The sequence below is a fragment of the Phoca vitulina genome, unplaced genomic scaffold (genome assembly GCF_004348235.1).
Source record: "Phoca vitulina isolate PV1807 unplaced genomic scaffold, GSC_HSeal_1.0 scaffold11, whole genome shotgun sequence".
Taxonomy (NCBI): domain Eukaryota; kingdom Metazoa; phylum Chordata; class Mammalia; order Carnivora; family Phocidae; genus Phoca; species Phoca vitulina.
This window is the reverse complement of record NW_022589714.1, coordinates 2,956,328-2,973,569: the sequence shown is the minus strand read 5'-3', so window position 1 is coordinate 2,973,569 and position 17,242 is coordinate 2,956,328. Positions and strand designations below refer to the sequence as shown.

General features: G+C 49.1%; 1 protein-coding gene across 2 annotated transcripts in view; it reads right to left on the bottom strand.

Moving 5' to 3' along the window:
- The window catches only part of GABRR2 (gamma-aminobutyric acid type A receptor subunit rho2), a 40,567-nt gene extending 25,925 nt beyond the window's left edge, over nt 1–14,642 (bottom strand). For both annotated transcript variants that reach the window (XM_032409290.1, XM_032409291.1), the window contains exons 1-2: nt 14,388–14,642; nt 8,218–8,324 (exon numbers count right to left, since the gene is read on the bottom strand). In XM_032409290.1, the coding sequence (XP_032265181.1) occupies nt 8,218–8,324; nt 14,388–14,626 (346 nt within the window). In that variant the 5' untranslated portion in view covers nt 14,627–14,642. The remainder of the gene's footprint in view (nt 1–8,217; nt 8,325–14,387) is intronic.
- Nucleotides 14,643–17,242: the final 2,600 nt, after the last annotated feature.

Below are 17,242 nucleotides of genomic sequence, written 5' to 3'. Positions count from 1 at the left end.
GGGGCCTTCGGGAGGTGAGTAGTTCATGAGGGTAGAACCTCCACAAATAGGACTTATAAGAAAAGACAAGAGAGCTTGCTTCTCTCTCCCTTAACCCTGTGAGGACTCAGTGAGAAGATGGCCATCTGCAAACTGGGAAGAGGACTCTCACCAGGAACCACATCAATGGCACCCTGATCTCAGACTTCCAGCCTCCAGGACGGTGAGAAATAAACTTCTGTTGTTTAAGCTGCCCAGTCTATGGTATTTTGTTAAAGCAGGATTTTTGGTGTTAGGACTTTAGGATCTAGGCTGGACTAGGTCGGGGGCTCTACCTTCGCTGGCAGCAACAGCCTCACCAGGCACACGTTAGCAATACGATTCTGGAGTCCTACCCCAGGACTCCCGAGCCAGAGGCTCTGGGCTGGGGCCCGGGAGTCTGGGTTTCCATAAGCACTGCGGCGATGCCAATCCACACTCGTGTGAGAACCTCTGGATGGCTGACCTCTAAGGAGACTTGTGAAGTGAGATTTTACAATTTCCCATGCCCTCCTGGCCGCTTTCCTTTTGCTGTCAAACTCTTCTGCTACCCATCTCCACCAGCTGTCTCCACCTCCTCCCTGTCCTCCCCTCCTGACCCTCGCTGAGTCCAGGAGTCTTCCTGGGGCCCAGGCCTCCTTGTTGAAGCCCTTCCCTCTGTGGTCTCTGCGACAAAGCTCTTCCCGGAAGATGTACAGCTCCTCCCACAACCCACTCTCCCCTGAAAGCCCACACCAACTCTCATCGCCCCCCTGAGCCCCATCTCTGACCCAGACTCCAATAGCCAGATTGTTGTCAAAGACTAAAAGAAGTCTCCACTGGATATCTAACAATTTCTTAAATTTAACATCCCCCAACAGACTCGTTAGTGGGGCCCAGCATCCTGTCCTTTTGGAGCACAGTGACCCTATTGTTCACCTGGGCTCTCAGGTGGGGTCAAGTGAGGGATGGAGTGAGATTGCCCCAAGGGGGATTGCAGGGGAGGGGCTGTTTGGGGGAGAGACCAGAAAGGAAATGTTCATTTCAGGGGAAGGCGTGAGGAGGAGCACAGCATGGGTGGCAAATTAGGATTTGTGCTCCAGAAGGGAAGGGCCAAGTGCACTAAGGAAAGATCAGAGGGGTCTCCTCCAAGGGCGATAGCTCCTGGGGACAAAAGGCTGCTAGAGCCCCAGAAGCCAGCTTTCTCCCTAGCTTCAGCTCCCCAACCTCAAATGTAACAGTGAAGTGCTAGACCACCCCATGTGGGAAAGGAGGTGGAAGAGCCAGAGAGATCCAAGAAACCCTCAACAGGAGGCCACAGCTTCAAAGAGAGCCATGATCTTGCCTTAAGCTGGCTCCATGGGCCTCACCAGGGTCAGATGAGTAACAGTTGAGGCCTTTGTGGCCAGACTCCTGCAGCTTAGAAGTCCAGGGTTGAATCCCTGCTAGGGAGGAGGCCATAGAGTAAAGCACGTGGAGAGCCCTGGGGCACTCACAGGTCTGGGTGCCCCAAACACAGACGGCATCTTATATGGGAGTGGTTCTAAAGTATCATCTCAGGTGAAAAGCATCAGAATTATCTTAGAGACTTCCTTAGGTGTGTTCTAGAAGCTGATGTGGGAAAGGTGAGCTATGGGCCTAGCCAGTGCCCCAACCTGCCCCTGGTCACAGGCTGGGTTCAGTCCCCCAGTCTCTCTGAGTCACTCAATCTCAACCCACCCAACGCTGACCTGTGGGTTTGCCCCTCCAGGCTCGCTCTCCTCCCTGCCCAGTGCTGGCGAGCCTACCTCTATGGACAGCAACAGCACTTGCAGGCCCACCTGCAGGGTCTCAAACTCAAAATAGGCAAGAGTACAACCAGAGACCACAGGCCATATGCTTGAATATCTGAAGGTTATAAGGTACTGCAACATGACATATAGCCTATCCTACCTCTTTGGCGAATACACCTTCACAACAACCCCAAAGGCCAAGTCCACCTTCAGAACTCAGACTCCTCAGAGTTTCAGGCCAGCACATGGCGGGGCAGGGAGTCCCCGAGCCACCTTTCTTTCCCTACCCCCAGCAGCACCCTGCATGCAGAAGAGCCTCTTGCGCGTGCATGTGGACACTCGCACCCACGTATGTAAGCTCCATCCCACCCCCTTCCAACAACTATGCCTCCGTCACCTCTCAGAAGGAGGGGTGCACCCATGGATGATGCAGTCCCCCTGGGGGCTTGCCTAGGGAAGAGGCCTGTGCAGCTCCTGGAAACAGGCTCAAGGTAGTGTGGACAGGTGAGTCCAAGTTCCTGCGCTCAGATGTGGCCAGGAGGGAGACCCCGCGTGGGCACAGCCTCTCGGCCCCACAGAGCGCAGCCTGAGGCAGGTGTGTGGCCAGAGCAGGGCCACAGCCGCCCCGTTGCCTGGGCCTAAGGCTGCTGCCGACAACAATGGGTCCCTGGCTCCTGCCCTCTGGCTGGGTGCATCCGCTGAAAGTGCCAGTAGGTATCCGGAGGCGAAGGAGACTGAGAGGAACTGCTTCTCTCCCGGGTGACTCCCTGAAGGCCTACAGGCTGCAGCCTTCTCCCAGGGCCCACAGCTTTAGATTTTTTCCAGATTCCGGTAACTGCTCTCTCCTCTTACCCTTCAGGCCTCAGCCTGGTAATAGCTCCACTTGCAGCACATTAAACTCTCTCCCCCCTCCCCCTCTGAGCCATCCCTCTCTTCCTTTGCTGTTACTCGGTCTTCTCCCAAGTGCTTTTCCCTGATGCTGCAGCTCAGTGAATGGGCTCCCCCAGGGCAGACGCTTAGGTGTCCCCGGTTCCCTGATGACAACAGAGTCTGTCTCCCTTCTCAGCATCTCTCAAACCCCTCCATTCTCTCTATGGCCTTAGCTTAATCTCTCCCAGGCTCTGTTCTGGACCAGAAGTGGCCAGCCAGAGGCCAGCATCCACTTTAACTGCTCCAGCATCCTCCCACACGCCCGCAGCGAGCTTCCTAAAGCACACGTCTTCCCAGAGCTGCCCCTGCCCGGCCGCCTGATCTCTCTGTGCCCACCTCACACACACACATATGTTAGATAGAGTCCAGCCACGCGGAGCTGCTCATATCCCCCTGACACACTTCATCTTTATCTAAGAGCACCTTTCTCCCTGGCTTGTCCTTTGTCCTTCTCCTTTTTCTGCTCACTGGGCTCACCCACTAAGCATCTTTCCAGACTCATGGCAAGCATCGCCTCCCGAGTGAAGGCATCTCTGGTTCTCTCTCTGAACAGAACTGATCATTCCCTCAGTCCCCCCACTCCATCAGAAGCGATGTCCTACATTTCTTCATCATTTCTGTTTCCTCAGTAGACTGTTAGCTTCTTGAGAACAATCTAGCTTGTCAGGCAAAGTCACTGAATGTAAAGGACTCCAACAGCACCTGCTTCCCAGGCAAGGGTGGCTCCTTGGTGTTCTTCCTCCCTGGCTCCTCAGAGCAGCAGCTCCCTGGTGCCCATGCCTAGACCCTGTTGCGTGCACCCTACAGCTCCCATACTTTCCTTCCCGGCACAATCTGACATCCTGATGTGAGGATCTCATTAACACTGGTCTTCCTCACTAGAGCGTAAAAACTCCAAAGACTGTGGCTATCTTGCTCACCACTGGGTTCCCAGATACCACAGACCCTGCTGACACATAATAACAGCTCAAAAAGTATGGGGCTTTTTTTTTTTTTTTTTAATAAGCTCCATACTCAACATGAGGCTTGAACTCAATGACCCTGAGATCAAGAGTCGCATGCTCTACCGACTGAGCCAGCCAGGCGCCCTGCAGCTCAACAAATATGTCTCTGTCTTATGAACAGAAGTATTTTGGTTGGAGAACCTAACCTACTTTGTTGCCCCCATTCTTCTTGATCAGCCTGACAAACTCCTTGGGTATAATTCAAAATAATCCGTGATGACCCTCCATCCCTCCTGGACTTCCCCTGTATACAATTTGAATTAAAAGTCAGCATTGTGCAGGTGGGAATGTAAAAGTCGCAGCTGCTGTAGAAGAAAATGGGGAGTGTCCTCAAAAAAGTAAACAGAACTACCATATGATCCAGCAATTCCACTTCAGAATATACCCCAAAGAATTCAAAGCAGGGTCTCAAACAGCTATGCACACACCTGTGTTCATGGCAGCATTATTCACAATAGCCGAAAGGTGGAAACAACCCAATGTCTGCTAACGGATGAATGGATAAACAAAATGCAATCTATACATCCAGTGGAATATTATCTGGCTTTAAAAAGAAAGGACATTCTGACCCATGCTACAACATGGGTGAGCCTTGAGGACATTATGCTAAATGAAATACGCCAGTCACAAAAATCGGTCAAAAACTGGATGAGTCCACTTACATGAGGTACCTAGAGTAGTCAAATTCATAGAGACAAAAAGTAGAATGGTGGTTGCCAGGGGCTGGGAAAAGAGGAAAGAATGGGAGTTAAGTGTTTAATGGGTACAGAGTTTCAGTTTGGGAAGATGAAAAAATTCTGGAGACGGATGGTGGTGGTGGTTGAGGAACAGTATCACTGACCTGTACCCTTAAAAATGGTTAAAATGGTAAATTCTATGTTCTTTAAAAATTTATTTTGCCATAATTTTTTAAAGTACATTTAAATAAATAAAAAAAAAACAAACAGCATTGTAACCTATCTCCTAACACATGGAGGAGACCCCCCAGGTCTCTGGAGCTTTAGATTTGAACACATAATGAATCAGGCAGATGGGAGCTTAGGCAAAGTATTTTCGTTTCAACTGATCCCTGGGATTATTAGGAAGCTGCTAGATTTTTAATCTTTTCTCTTTCCAGACTGAAAAGGTCACCCATGGGGTATCTAACCTTAGATAAATTCTTCTCTATCAACTACTTTTAAACATCAATCCACAAGGAAGCTCCTCTTAAGGAAATAAAATAGAAAAGACAGGAATAAGACATCCCCCACAACTAGCAACAGACATCTTTGTTCAAATGACCTGCTTAGTATGCACGGGTGCGAATCGGGAGAGGGGTCAGGATGGGTTCAGGCTCTGCTTCTCCCCAGGGGCCTGGCACAGGGCTGTCCACAAGGAAGGAGTGCCTTCTGTTACTTGCCCAGAGTCACCTAGGTGCTGTCTGCCAGCCTCCTTGCTCAGAGACCTGCCTGCCACCTGGGCAGTGTCCCCCACCCAAGGATGAGGTGCTGGGTGGAATGGGACCCTCAGGAGCACCTGCACCTTCTTGGCCCTAAACCATCTCTAGATACCCCACACTCCTGGATGACCCCATCCCACCTGCTTGGCCTGGACTCCCTGCAGTCACAAGCCGTCTTATCTATGGGCGGGTGAGAGTGTGGAGTCCGACACCCTGCTATCTGCTCCTTTCCCCCGCCTCAGCCAAGTGATGTCTGGAAAGCCAGGAAAGCCCTGCATAGGATAAAAGGTGACCAGAGGACCAAATGCCCTGGGGGAGGGGGGTGGAAAGAGGGAGAAACTGCCCCCACCCTGGGCTTTGGGAACTGAGATCTGATGTGTAGGAGCCTCAGGTCTCATCATACCTGGCAGAGGTGACTCCTCCTTCCCCTGCAGCTTCCTCCAAACTCAGGGCCTTCCCAGCCTCAGACGCTTACGCTTACTCGGGCAGGGGCAGGGGACTGTCCTGACCCTTCACCCTGAGGGGCCCCTTTCATGGGCCCAGCGGTGGCAGGGATCAGGGCACAGGAAATCCGATTTGCTATTGGGACGTGGCTGGAGGAAGGAGCACCCAGCCTGGGGCTGCAGCCTGTTGGATGATTCTGCTCCGAGCCAGGTTTTCCGGGAACATGGCGACACTTCACCTGCTATTCCTGAGAGCTAGCTCCTGGTTTCCTGGCTTTCTCCTGGAGGAGGGGCCTTTTTATGAGGCTTTCAGTTCTGTAGCTTATATCCCAGATGAAACCAAAGTTCTGTTCCTGGCTGTTCTGCAGCCACCTCCTAAGCCCCCGGGCCCCCAGCTCTCCTTCTTTCCCCCAGGTAAACTGAGGGTACTGACCAGGTGCTGCTCAGGCTCCTGCCTCCGGTGGAAGGTGACTACAAGTCCTTCGGGATATTACCCGCACCCGTACACACACACCTGCCCCACAAAAGTGTGCACTGAGGTAGGGCCACATTAGGACTTTTGAGGGCCCTGGGCAATTTTGCTTTCATGGCATCCTTCCTCCATAAAAAATGTTTAAAAAAAAAAAGCATATTTTATTTAAAACTGGGGGGTGCCTGGGTGGCTCAGTCATTAAGCGTCTGCCTTCGGCTCAGGTCATGATCCCAGGGTCCTGGGATCGAGCCCCGCATCGGGCTCTCTGCTCAGCGGGAAGCCTGCTTCTCCCTCTCCCACTCCCCCAGCTTGTGTTCCCTCTCTCGCTGTGTCTCTCTCTGTCAAATAAATAAATCAATAATCTTAAAAAAATTTTTTTTTAAAATTGGTATGAGGTGAATATATAATTATATATCTTAAAACATTTTCTTCTACCTAAGATTGAATTTTTTTATTATTTTAAAATAAAATATTTTCAGAGGCTTCTAAGAGTATCATTGTGAGCATTTGACACTATGCCTACTCCGCCTGATGGCTATGTCAGCCCTGTGTTGAGGGACGTACAGGTAGAAGGGACAAGAAAGAGCCTCAGCCAGGAGGGAGAGCCTAACCTCAGCAGGAGTGTGACCTGAGCCAGTCCCTTCACCTCTTGGGCCTCAGTTTCCCCATCTAGGGAAAACAATAGTAGCTACCTCACGGAGCAGTTGTGAGGACTAAAATAAGATCCTGTATGTACATAACTTGATCAGAATGGTGCCTGGCACAGAAAAATCACTATAAAAGCATTAGGTGTCATTAATACTATTGTGTATTATTGTTCTAGCCGCTTAGCTGACCCTCTATCTTAACTGACACTCTACGAGAAAGGCAACATGGAGCTTCGTGCTGATAGGGACATCTCAGACCTCCTGGAGCAGATACAGCTATTTTAGAGCTGCTTGTTCACGAGAATTTTGTTTTCCTAAAATTCCCTGTCAGCATTACTATGGCCCCCGGGGGAACCAGCACCACCAGAGAGGGCGGCCTCCTGACCTGAGCCCGTGGTAAGCAGCATTCCTGGGCAGGAAGAAGAGGCCCAGGGCCATAATCTGCCTCCTCCTTTTATCCTTCTGCTCAGCAGGTGTCAGAGCTCAGGGATTGAGTGGGAGGCTTTGAGGCCTTTTAAATGCAAAGGCTTCTGGGATAAATGAATGTCTAATCCCTTAACAGTCACCCAGAGGAAGGCCTGACAGCTGTGTTTTTCTAACGGGACCACGAACCTTTATGTGTCAGGGGCTTGAGATATATGATCTTTAATCCTGACAACCCCCGCCCCATGACAATGATGATGTAGGGATTACTATCCCCATTTTACAAGCCAGCAAACAGAGGCTCAGAGAGGGTCTGTGACTTGCCCACAGATCACACCCCTACCTCTCCAGGGACCTAAGAGAAGATCTGGAAAGGGAGATAAAGGGAAAAGGAAGCCAGCTGGCCCAGGTCTGCGTGGGCCGGGGCCCATTGGCCGAAATGCTCTGGGCCTCAGTTTCCCAAATCCACAAGTGGGGGGGCATTGGCCCCACATCTCATGCATTCTGCTCTTCTCACCCCACTCCCCCCTGCCTGGTCAGAACAGATGGTGAACTCCTTTCCTGGCCTGCCTGTGGCATTTCTCCAGTTCCTGGAAGGGACAGCCACCAGCCTCGCACCACCCCTCCCTGAGTCCAAAGCAGCAATGTGCCCTTGGGAGCAAGTCTGCCTGGGGCCTTATAATGGGTTCAATTGTTGTTGCTGCATTGAAAGGCAGGTGACCTTCAAAACCCAAAATTCCCAGCTAATCACAGGGTTGGCTGAGCAGGGGAGCCATTCTGTGTCCAGACTCTCCAGGCTGGCTCATATTTTAGGAAAAGAGAGTTGGCAGCCGCAGGGCAGGTCCACTCGGGATGTAAACAGTTTAGCCGTCGACAACACTTCCGTCGGCCCCCTTCTCTGCTCACTTCTTCCAGCTCTTCTCTCCTTGGGAAAATGAGGGACTCTGGAAGCCCAGTTGGGCTTCTGTGACTGTGAGTGGGAAAATCAGGGTCCCACGGGAGGGCTGTGCCTGAGAGAACAGGGCAGAGCATCAGCAGGGAGCCCCTGGGGACCAGGCCCCACCCCGGCCAAGGCAAGCACTTGACCCTACCTCCAAAGGCGGGCCTCATGGAGAAATCGTGGCCCTCCACTCTGAGAAGTGGCTGAGGTTTTCCCTTGCGGATTTTGGTCACGTCAAGGTTCTTCTTATATAGGTGACTGCAAAGACAAGCAAGAGACATATTTTCAGTGGTCCACAAAGGCATTTGGGGAGGATACTCCCTGCAGGATCTTCCCATTAGGCACCTTTTCTCCATCCGCTGAAGGCTACACACACACACACACACACACACACACCCCTCCCCACCCACCCTGTCCCCCCAGGTCCTCCCTCAAGGACTCTGGGATCATGACCTGAGCCGAAGGCAGATGCTTAACCGACTGAGCCACCCAGGCGCCCCTCTTTCCAAATCTTCTTTATTTTTTTTTCCTCACCACAACCACACGTAATCCCAAAGCAGTAAAATCCAAAATATTCTAAAACAATATTCTACTGACGTGATCATCACTAAACAAAAAGAAAGACAAGAGAAGGGAGAAGGAAAGGGAGAGAGGGAGGGAGGGAAGAAGGATGGATTTGTGTCTGACAAGATGTGAGATCTAATTCTTGACAGAAGAAACGAAACAACCTTATCAGAAGTCAGTGTTATTGTAAATGTTGTTATGTGTAGGACATTTAAGGACTCTAGTAAATGAAGAGATTTGGGGTTGAATGTTTGTTGTTTATTTATATATACATCCCCAATTTACTCTCAGTGTTCTTATCACGCTTTTTCTTTTTTCTTTTTAGAGAAAGGGGCATATTTCCTGTTTAAACTCTGTAAGAGGGAAGTAACATGTTTCCTCTCTCGAGGTCCTGTTCTTTGAGACATCTTTCTATGAAGTCCTTCTTAACTTTCATTCTCTGTCATCTCTGCCCAGATGGTGTAATTTGTTGGGAGGTCTAAAACCGTGCTGATCAATAAAGTAGCCACTAGGTCCATGTGATTGTTTAAGCCAATTAAAATTTAATTAAATTAAAATTTAATTAATTAATACAATAAAGTCCATTAATAAAATAAAATTACTTTATTTAATTTAATTATACTAGCCTTACTTATGTGCTTAATAGCCACACGAGGCTGGCGGCTACTATGTTGGATAGTGAGATCTAGAACATTTCCACAGTCTCAGAAGTTTTCTTACGCAGTGCTGGTCTAAAGGTTGGTCTGCCCTCCACCCCCAGCCCCCCCAAGAGGCAGATTCCCCTCTAAGCTGCGCTTCCCACCTCACAGCGCTACCCTCACAGCCACCTGGAGCTCCAGACCTCCCAACCATTCTCCCTCAGAAGCAGGGGCAGTGGTAGTATTTTCTTCCTTCAGCCTTGCGGGTCACTGGGGGCTTGGCACAGGAGCCTGACCCTCCCCGCACAGCCCTTGACCTCTGCTCTCAAACGCCCTCACCCCAGCTTCCTCAGCAGCTCCCTTCCCCACGGCTCCTTCTCGCCAGCCTTCAAACTGGGTTCAAGTCTCTCCTCCCTTGAACCCAAACTAAGGAGAAAGTCTGTCTAGACCGCACATCCTCCTCGCGCAAAATTTATTGAAAAGTGGTAGCATTAGAGGTGTGGTAGTTATATTTGTCTTTAAACGTTTTCTTTTAAAAAAATGAAGTCTTCCCCCTCCTAATAAATCCATACTCCTCCCAGAGAGCTGTGCGCCACAGACTGCGGCCACCTCCTCCCTCCCAAGCACTTCCTGCCCCGCTTGTGCTGGACCCGAGGCCCTGCGGGAACTCGTGCTCAGTGCTGGCTTCTCGGCCACAGAGGACCATGCCTCTGCTAGAAACCTGGGCTTTCAGGACCAGGCACTGGGCGGTCCTCCTATCACCTGAGAGTTCGTTCTCAATCTCCACGGCCGCCCGCCTGCCCTCAGCATCCCCCCCTTAAACGCTAATATCCCCAGGGCCCTCTCCCAGCCGCCTCCTCTTCCCCTTCCACTCCCTCTTTGGCAGGCCAGCCTACCTCGGTGGCTTCAGTTGTCATTACCATGTGGACGATTCCTAAATGAGTACCCCCTGCTCTACATCCTTTATCCAGCTGTCTGACTGATGATCCCCTGAGGGATATCCTACAGGCGTTTAAACAACACACCTCTAGCTGGGTTTGGGACGCGCTCAGTTTGAGGTGGTCTAGGCTGCAGGATGAGAGGGCATTCAATAAAGGGGGAAGGGAAGGAAGAGGCGCTGGAGCGGGCCGAGAGAGGCCGCAGGGGCACGCGGGGACCAGGCCAGGCAGAGCCTTGAAGGTCATGTTAAGGCTTCTGCCTTTACCCAAAGGCGATGGGAAAACACTGAAGGTGTTAAGCAGTTGGAGAAAGAAGCCATGCTCAGAGTTGCTTTTAGACAACAAGCCCGTTGGAGGGAAGTCCAATGTAATGTCTTCCTCCCAGTTAGCTGGCATATGGAAGCCAAGTCCAGTTCCCTTGAAGCGAGGCGGCCACTGTTAGGGCGCCTCCACGGAGCTGTCTTCCACAGTCTCTGCCCCAAGCCTGGCTCCACAAGTCAGGAGGGACCAGGCCCAGTTCCCCGCACAGCAACCGCGTGACAGGCCACATTCAACATCCCAGCAAAGACACCCCGGAAAGGAGGAGGAAGAGCTCGGCCTTAGGGCTTAGCAGATCACAGACATTAAATTGTGAGTGCGGCCAGCGCCCTACCCCTCTGCCTCTCGGGGAGCAAATCCCTGCTGGCCAGCAGTTTCCATCTCCATTTAGAGGGGAGGATTAGGGAGCAGAAGTCCCAGAATTCCAGCCCCGCTGCAGGACAGACGAGATTGAAATGCCTGTGCCATTAATGAGGGCCCAGAACTGGGTGTTTTTTGTTTTTTGTTTTTTAAAGGAACCAATTACTTGATAACTCAGGCCACTAATATCCCCAGCCTTGGGCTATTTGTGTGAGCCAGATGCCCTCAGCTCATTCTTCCAGTGCCCAGATGCCTTGGCCCGAAGACCCCAGACTCCAGGGGCCATACCCCAAGTCCCAGCCCAATGCGGGGCAGCCAGAACCTCCACGGGCCCTCAGACCAGCCTCGGGTGGAGAGAGAGGAAAAACGTGCTCACCACACCTTTGAGAGGCAGGGCTGGGGCCACCGTGCTGAGGTTTACTTGGTAGCCATAATAGCAGGCATGACGACCATGCCCGTATGCATCACCCCCTCTCTGTGCAGGCCCTGAGCTGCGGTTACCCCCTCCTCCCAGTGGGGAGGTCTCACGACCACCCCTTTTCATTGGAGAAACGAGGTTCAGAAAGATCAGGAAACATGGCCATGGCCAGGGGAGCCACAGAACCAGGGTCCAAACCTGGTTTCCCTGACTTCCTGCCCCCGCCCCCCCCCATCCTTCCCCAGGCCTCTGGGAGGGTGAGGATCACTGGGCAGCAGGAGAGCAAAGCTGCTCCTGGGCCCAGCACCATGTGAGCCACGACGCAGACCAAGAGAAGGCTGGCCACAGGGGCTGCAAAGGGGAGAGGAAATACGGAAGGGGCCTCCAGGCTCTGGGACCAGGAGGAACCAGACAGTGTTATCCGGGGAGAGCCCAGACCCCCAGAGCCCACAGCTAGGTTCATTTTCAGATCTCCAGGGAGAAGGACCCCTCTTGCGGGGGGTGGGGGGTGGGGGGGGGGGGTCACGTGGTCAGGAGGCCAACTTAGGTAGTGTGCAGGGAGGAGCCGGACTGAAGCTGGAGGCTGGGAGGCAGGGAGAAGAGAGCAAAGGGAATAGCTAGGAGAAAACAGGTTCAGGGGGCAGCAGTTCCATGAAGGGGGACACGAAGGGTGGGAAAACTGGAAGCAGTTTTGGAAAAAGCACCTACTGGGCAGAATAATTATTTTGTGAGGGTGCCTTGGAGTGATACAGAAGGTATATAGGTTAGAAAAGATCCTAACTCTGTGTGTGTGTGTGTGTGTGTGTGAGAGAGAGAGAGAGAGAGAGAGGGAGAGAGAGAGAAAGAGACTGGGTGAAATCCTATGTATGGTGTATGGTATGTGTGTGTAAGACCGTGTGAGGTAAGAGGTGGGGGACAGGACTTCAAAGAAAAGAAGCTACCCTACAGAGATGAAGTGCTCTAAAAGCCACATCATTTTGTTCCTGTTTATTCATACAGCTTAACTTGTGTGTCAATGATGAATGTAATTTTTTAGTCAGACACTTGGCTGAAATTTTTCACAGACAGACATAGCTTGATGATTGTCTGAGTGTGCACCTGCCCTGGTGGATTTAGAAAGGCCTAGAATCATGTTTCTCTCCGAGCCTCCCTTCAATAATTATTTTTTATTTGTTGAATGTGTAGGTTCATCTTTTCTTCCACTTTAACACCCCCTGGGATGGATTTCAGGAAACTCTCCTCACCCCTAAGGGTCAGATTCAGTCTGTCCCCAAGCTCATGCAGGTGTCTGGGAATGACTGTGGGTCTTGTGAGGAGTGACACGGGTGTGACAACCCAGGCTGCCGAGTAGGATCCGTGAGGATCTGTGAGGATCCCTGAGGGGCTCGTGCTGAACCCCAGCACTGTTCTCAGGGAATAGACAAGTCCATACAATGCTTTTCCTCTAGGCTGAGAAAATCAGGAAACCTACGTCTCAGCCCGGGGGGGTCACTAGCCAGCTGTGTGAATTACCCACTGAGGCCAGCTGACTTCTCAACATCCATAAAACTGAAACTGTGTTTCCCAAAATAGGAATGCCACAAGATAGTCCAAAAAGAGCAGGTTGTTTTTTTTTTTTAAAAACTGCATAATTTACTTTCCTCTTCAAGATTCAGAATGTCTATTTGCATAATAAAGGTTCTAGAAGCTGTAATGAAGACAGCTGTTTAAAATGATCTAAACCAGAGTTTCCCAAGTTTCTTTGACCCCAAAACCCCCTTTTTCACACAACACCTGTTCACATCTCACTTAGAGTTCAGAGGAATTGCTGGATCACGTGACCCCCGAGGTCCCCTCCAATTTAACAGCCTGTGATTCTGGCGATATCACCAGGACGGGACTTGCAGGGCAGTGCCTCCTTCCTGTCGTCCGGACAAGTTTGATCTGTTTGCTTTCTGTGTGACTAGGCTTAGGCCCTGCAGGGCATGTACCTCCCCAGAGCGGCAGTCTCCAAAGCGGCCATACATCTGGGGTGCTAAAGATGGTCCACTGGGACGCAGAAAGTAGAGATTGTAACTGCTACTGGTAGTTTTTATCTAAAAATAAGGAAGCAGTCAAGTTTTACTTTAATATACATATGCATAATAGTATATGTATATAATTTATAAGTAAATATATTGGAGGGACAATTTCCAACAATTGTCACCGATAGCGGTGCCTGATTACAAATAAAAGCCAGTGACCCAGAAAATGTGCCTCCATATATTAGTTTATATTCACAATCACTAGTTCTCACAATGCTTAGTAGAATGGAGAACAGATGTGTGACATCTCACACATGCTGTCTCCATCTCAGCGGCTTGCTCTTTTCTGCATGCTCAACAGTCGTGTCTACATCAGGCCTGGAGTATCAGGTTTTGTACATCCGTTCAAACAAACTTACTAAGGAACTTCGATTTGGAAATGTCATGATTTTTAATGCAAATTCCGGACCTAACCAGTATCTTGGAAGTGTTTCCATTACATCGTGCAATGGCAGTTCCTGTTGCCCACACATGTATTTCTGATAACCTAGCAAATTTCAAATACCTTTTTCAGATTGCAACAGTGAAATGAAACCCAATACCGTTATAAAGCTGTTCCCAGTCCAATCATTTAAAGATGACAACTCTCGGTTACATTTTTTCTTAATAGTTCAAACTAAATTCCTATCTACAGCCCCCCCCCCAAAGTTCTTGAGTGCAATTACTCAGCAGGCCCCCCATGGTCCCTACAGGATGTCATCCTGAGGAACAAAGCAGCACAAGCCGAGAAGTACAAGAGGTTTTACCCACGAAATCTTCAACCACCTGCCTCAAATCAAAATGCTTGGACAGAACACAGATACCAGAACAAAATGCTCAATGCAGTCTAGCTTTGCTCTCTTGTGATGCTAGAGAATATTTGTGCTCCGAGAGAGACTGTTTTCAGTGAGGTGGTGGCCCCATCTACCTCTGGCTGGAAAACAGATGCCAGCGGGACAATGTAACCTCAGCCCTCCTGGGGACTGCCCCTCTGTGCGCCGCGGCCGCCGGTGACCTTCCTCCCCTCCCACCCATGCCCTTACCTTGGCTTGGGCATTTCCAGCTTCCCTGTCCATCTCCTCCTCTTGGGCTTTCTGCTCTCCACAAGAGCCGTCAGACAAAACAAGAACAAAATGAGTCTTGTGAAATAAGGCATTCTGTGAATGTCTATGATGCCCCAGCGGCTCTCCAGTAACCTGCAGCAGGGCGGACCCCCCGGGCTGCACCACGGATTCAGTCCATCGCTTTGTGACAGTGCTTCTCCAAGGGGCTGCAGGAGCATGACTGGCCGGACTGATTTTTCCCATTAAATATTCGATAGTGGTGCCCGTCCCACCCCACCTCCCACCGCACTCCGCCCCCCCGCCCGTCCCAGGCGTGACACAAACACCAAGGCTTTGCCCTCCCTGCTGTTTAGTGATTGGCCATTAGTCAACAAGTTTGTCCTCCTGTGAAATTCTGCTTCCGCTGAGTCCCAGAGCAGCTTTGGCTAAAACTGTTACATAAAAAAAAAATTTTTTTTTTAAACCTCTTGAGCATGCCAGTTCTTTGCTGAGATCATTAATCCTTCCCTCTGGCTGCATAAAACCAGTCTGTCACACCCACCAGGGAGACAGCTTGGATTCTGAGTGGATTTGCAGGGAAGACCTGATGGACAAGATGAGTGCATGAATGTGCTCGGGAAATGCTGAGTAAACACACAAATGACCTGTTTTCACAGGGTTGATTTATTTCTCCATCTAAGAAAGCATATTTTGTCTATGGCCAAGGATGCTTGCTTTCCCCCCAAATACACATCATTTTCTCTTATCAAAGAGATCTTATCAAAGCATAAAATCCATTTTCATTTTGAAGGAATGTATAAACCAAATGAGAATTCATGATTATGTAAGCTCTTCTTCCTATCATGAGCATTAGATTAATTTGGGTCTTTAATCCTAAAATGTGTAATTTCATCATAAATTAGGTTTGATTCCTATCCTAGGATATGAAATAATGAATATTTGAAGTCTAAAGATACATGTGGTTATATTTAATCTACTGAACAGAATAAAATGTTTAAAAACTACTAATTACTTGCCTGCTGTGTCTGAGACGGAGAGGAGTTTAGTGTGGTAGAGACATAGGGAGATGAGGTTGGAGGTCAAGAGGAGTGATAACCAGAAGTGAACAGAATTGGAGTTTTATTATGTAAGAAAGAACGAATCAAAAGAAGTTCTTTTGATTCCTTTAAGCAAAGTGGAATGACATGATCCACTCTATTTTTTTACAGAATTCCTAACTGGGGATCAGTTGGATCAGAAAAGTAATAATAACAAAGGAGGATGAGGTCCTGCCCTAATGGAAGGGAAGATGGAAGATGAGGGAAGATGGAAGAAGAGGAGGGAAGACAGAAGAATGAGATAGTCAAGTTATTTCTGAAGTAGAATACATTTGCTGACTGAATAGAGTGGGAGGTAAGAGAAGGCAACAGTGATATCTACGATTCTAGTTTGGAGGTAAGACTGGGTGGATGGAACCACCATTAACTGATATCTGTTAGAGGTGGACAAGTTTCTTAGGGAGATGACAGATTTTGACTTGTGGAATTTGAGGTATCATGAGACTTCCAGATGCCCAATAGGCAGCTGGAGAATAAATAAACCTGGAGCTCAGGAGAAAGGTCTGGACTGGAAAAATAGATTTAGAGCCATCAATGGATGGTGGTAGTTTAACCACAGGAAAGGGTGAGATCTTCCTGGAAAATAGAAGTCCCAGTATAAGCATAGAATCCTTTGGGAATATATACTTTCTTTTTTTAAGATTTTATTTTTAAGTAATCTCTATACCCCATGTGGGGCTTGAACCCCGACATCAAGAGTTGTATGCTCTACTGATTGAGCCAGCCAGGTGCACTGGAATCTATACTTCTAATGGATGGATGGGAAGCCTGAACAAAAGCATAGAAGAACTAGCAAAAATGCTGACTTTGAAAACCAAAGGAGTTTCTGGGAGGGGGTAGTCAACAGTCAGTGTTGCAAAGAAGTGAGGGCAGGAGCAGGTTAACTGATCTGGCAACCAGAACATTGTTCCTAACTTCAGTTAACTGTAGTTTCAGTTGAAAGATGTAGCAGGAAGCCAAATTACAGGAGTTAAAAAGCAATTTGGGAGTGAGAATAATTCAGTATGGGGACTAATTCAGTGGTTCCCCAATCTGGCCACTTCTCAGAATTATCCAGATCATTTGTTTAAAAGTCCCACTGCTCCTGAAGATTTAGTGGGAAAGGAAAGAGACCCATTAAAGTTTTTTTCCATAGATTTTGTTCAAAAGATGGTGCTTTTCCTCTCTTCCATTTGAAACAGGCCTATAAAGGACTGTCTAGAACCCTAGAACTATTCATGCATATTGTTGGTTTTCAAGAAATATTTGTTTTGGGGCACCTGGATGGCTCCATTGGTTAAGTGCCACACTCTTCGTTTCAGCTCAGCTCATGATCTCAGGGTCATGGGATGGAGCCCTACATCAAGCTCCACACTCAGCAGGGAGTCTGCTGGAGATTCTCTCCCTCTCCCCCTGTCCCTGCCCCTGCCCCCACCATCTGTCCCTCTCTCTTTCTCTCTCTCAAATAAATAAATAAATCTAAAAAAAAGAAAAAGGAAGAAATATTTGTTTTGTTGCATTCTGGACATGTTAGGTCCTATCAATTTTTTCTTTAAATCTCTCTTATTTTCAGTAGTTGAATTATTGTGATTATGGTACGGAGAAAAACTCAGTTGGAGATAAGTGTAACTTTTTAAGTAATGGCTTTATTGAAGTATCATTCACATACCATAAATTTACCCCTTTATTTTTTTTAAATTTTTAAAGATTTTATTTATTTGAGAGGAGAGAGTAAGAGAGAAAGCATGAGTAGGGGTC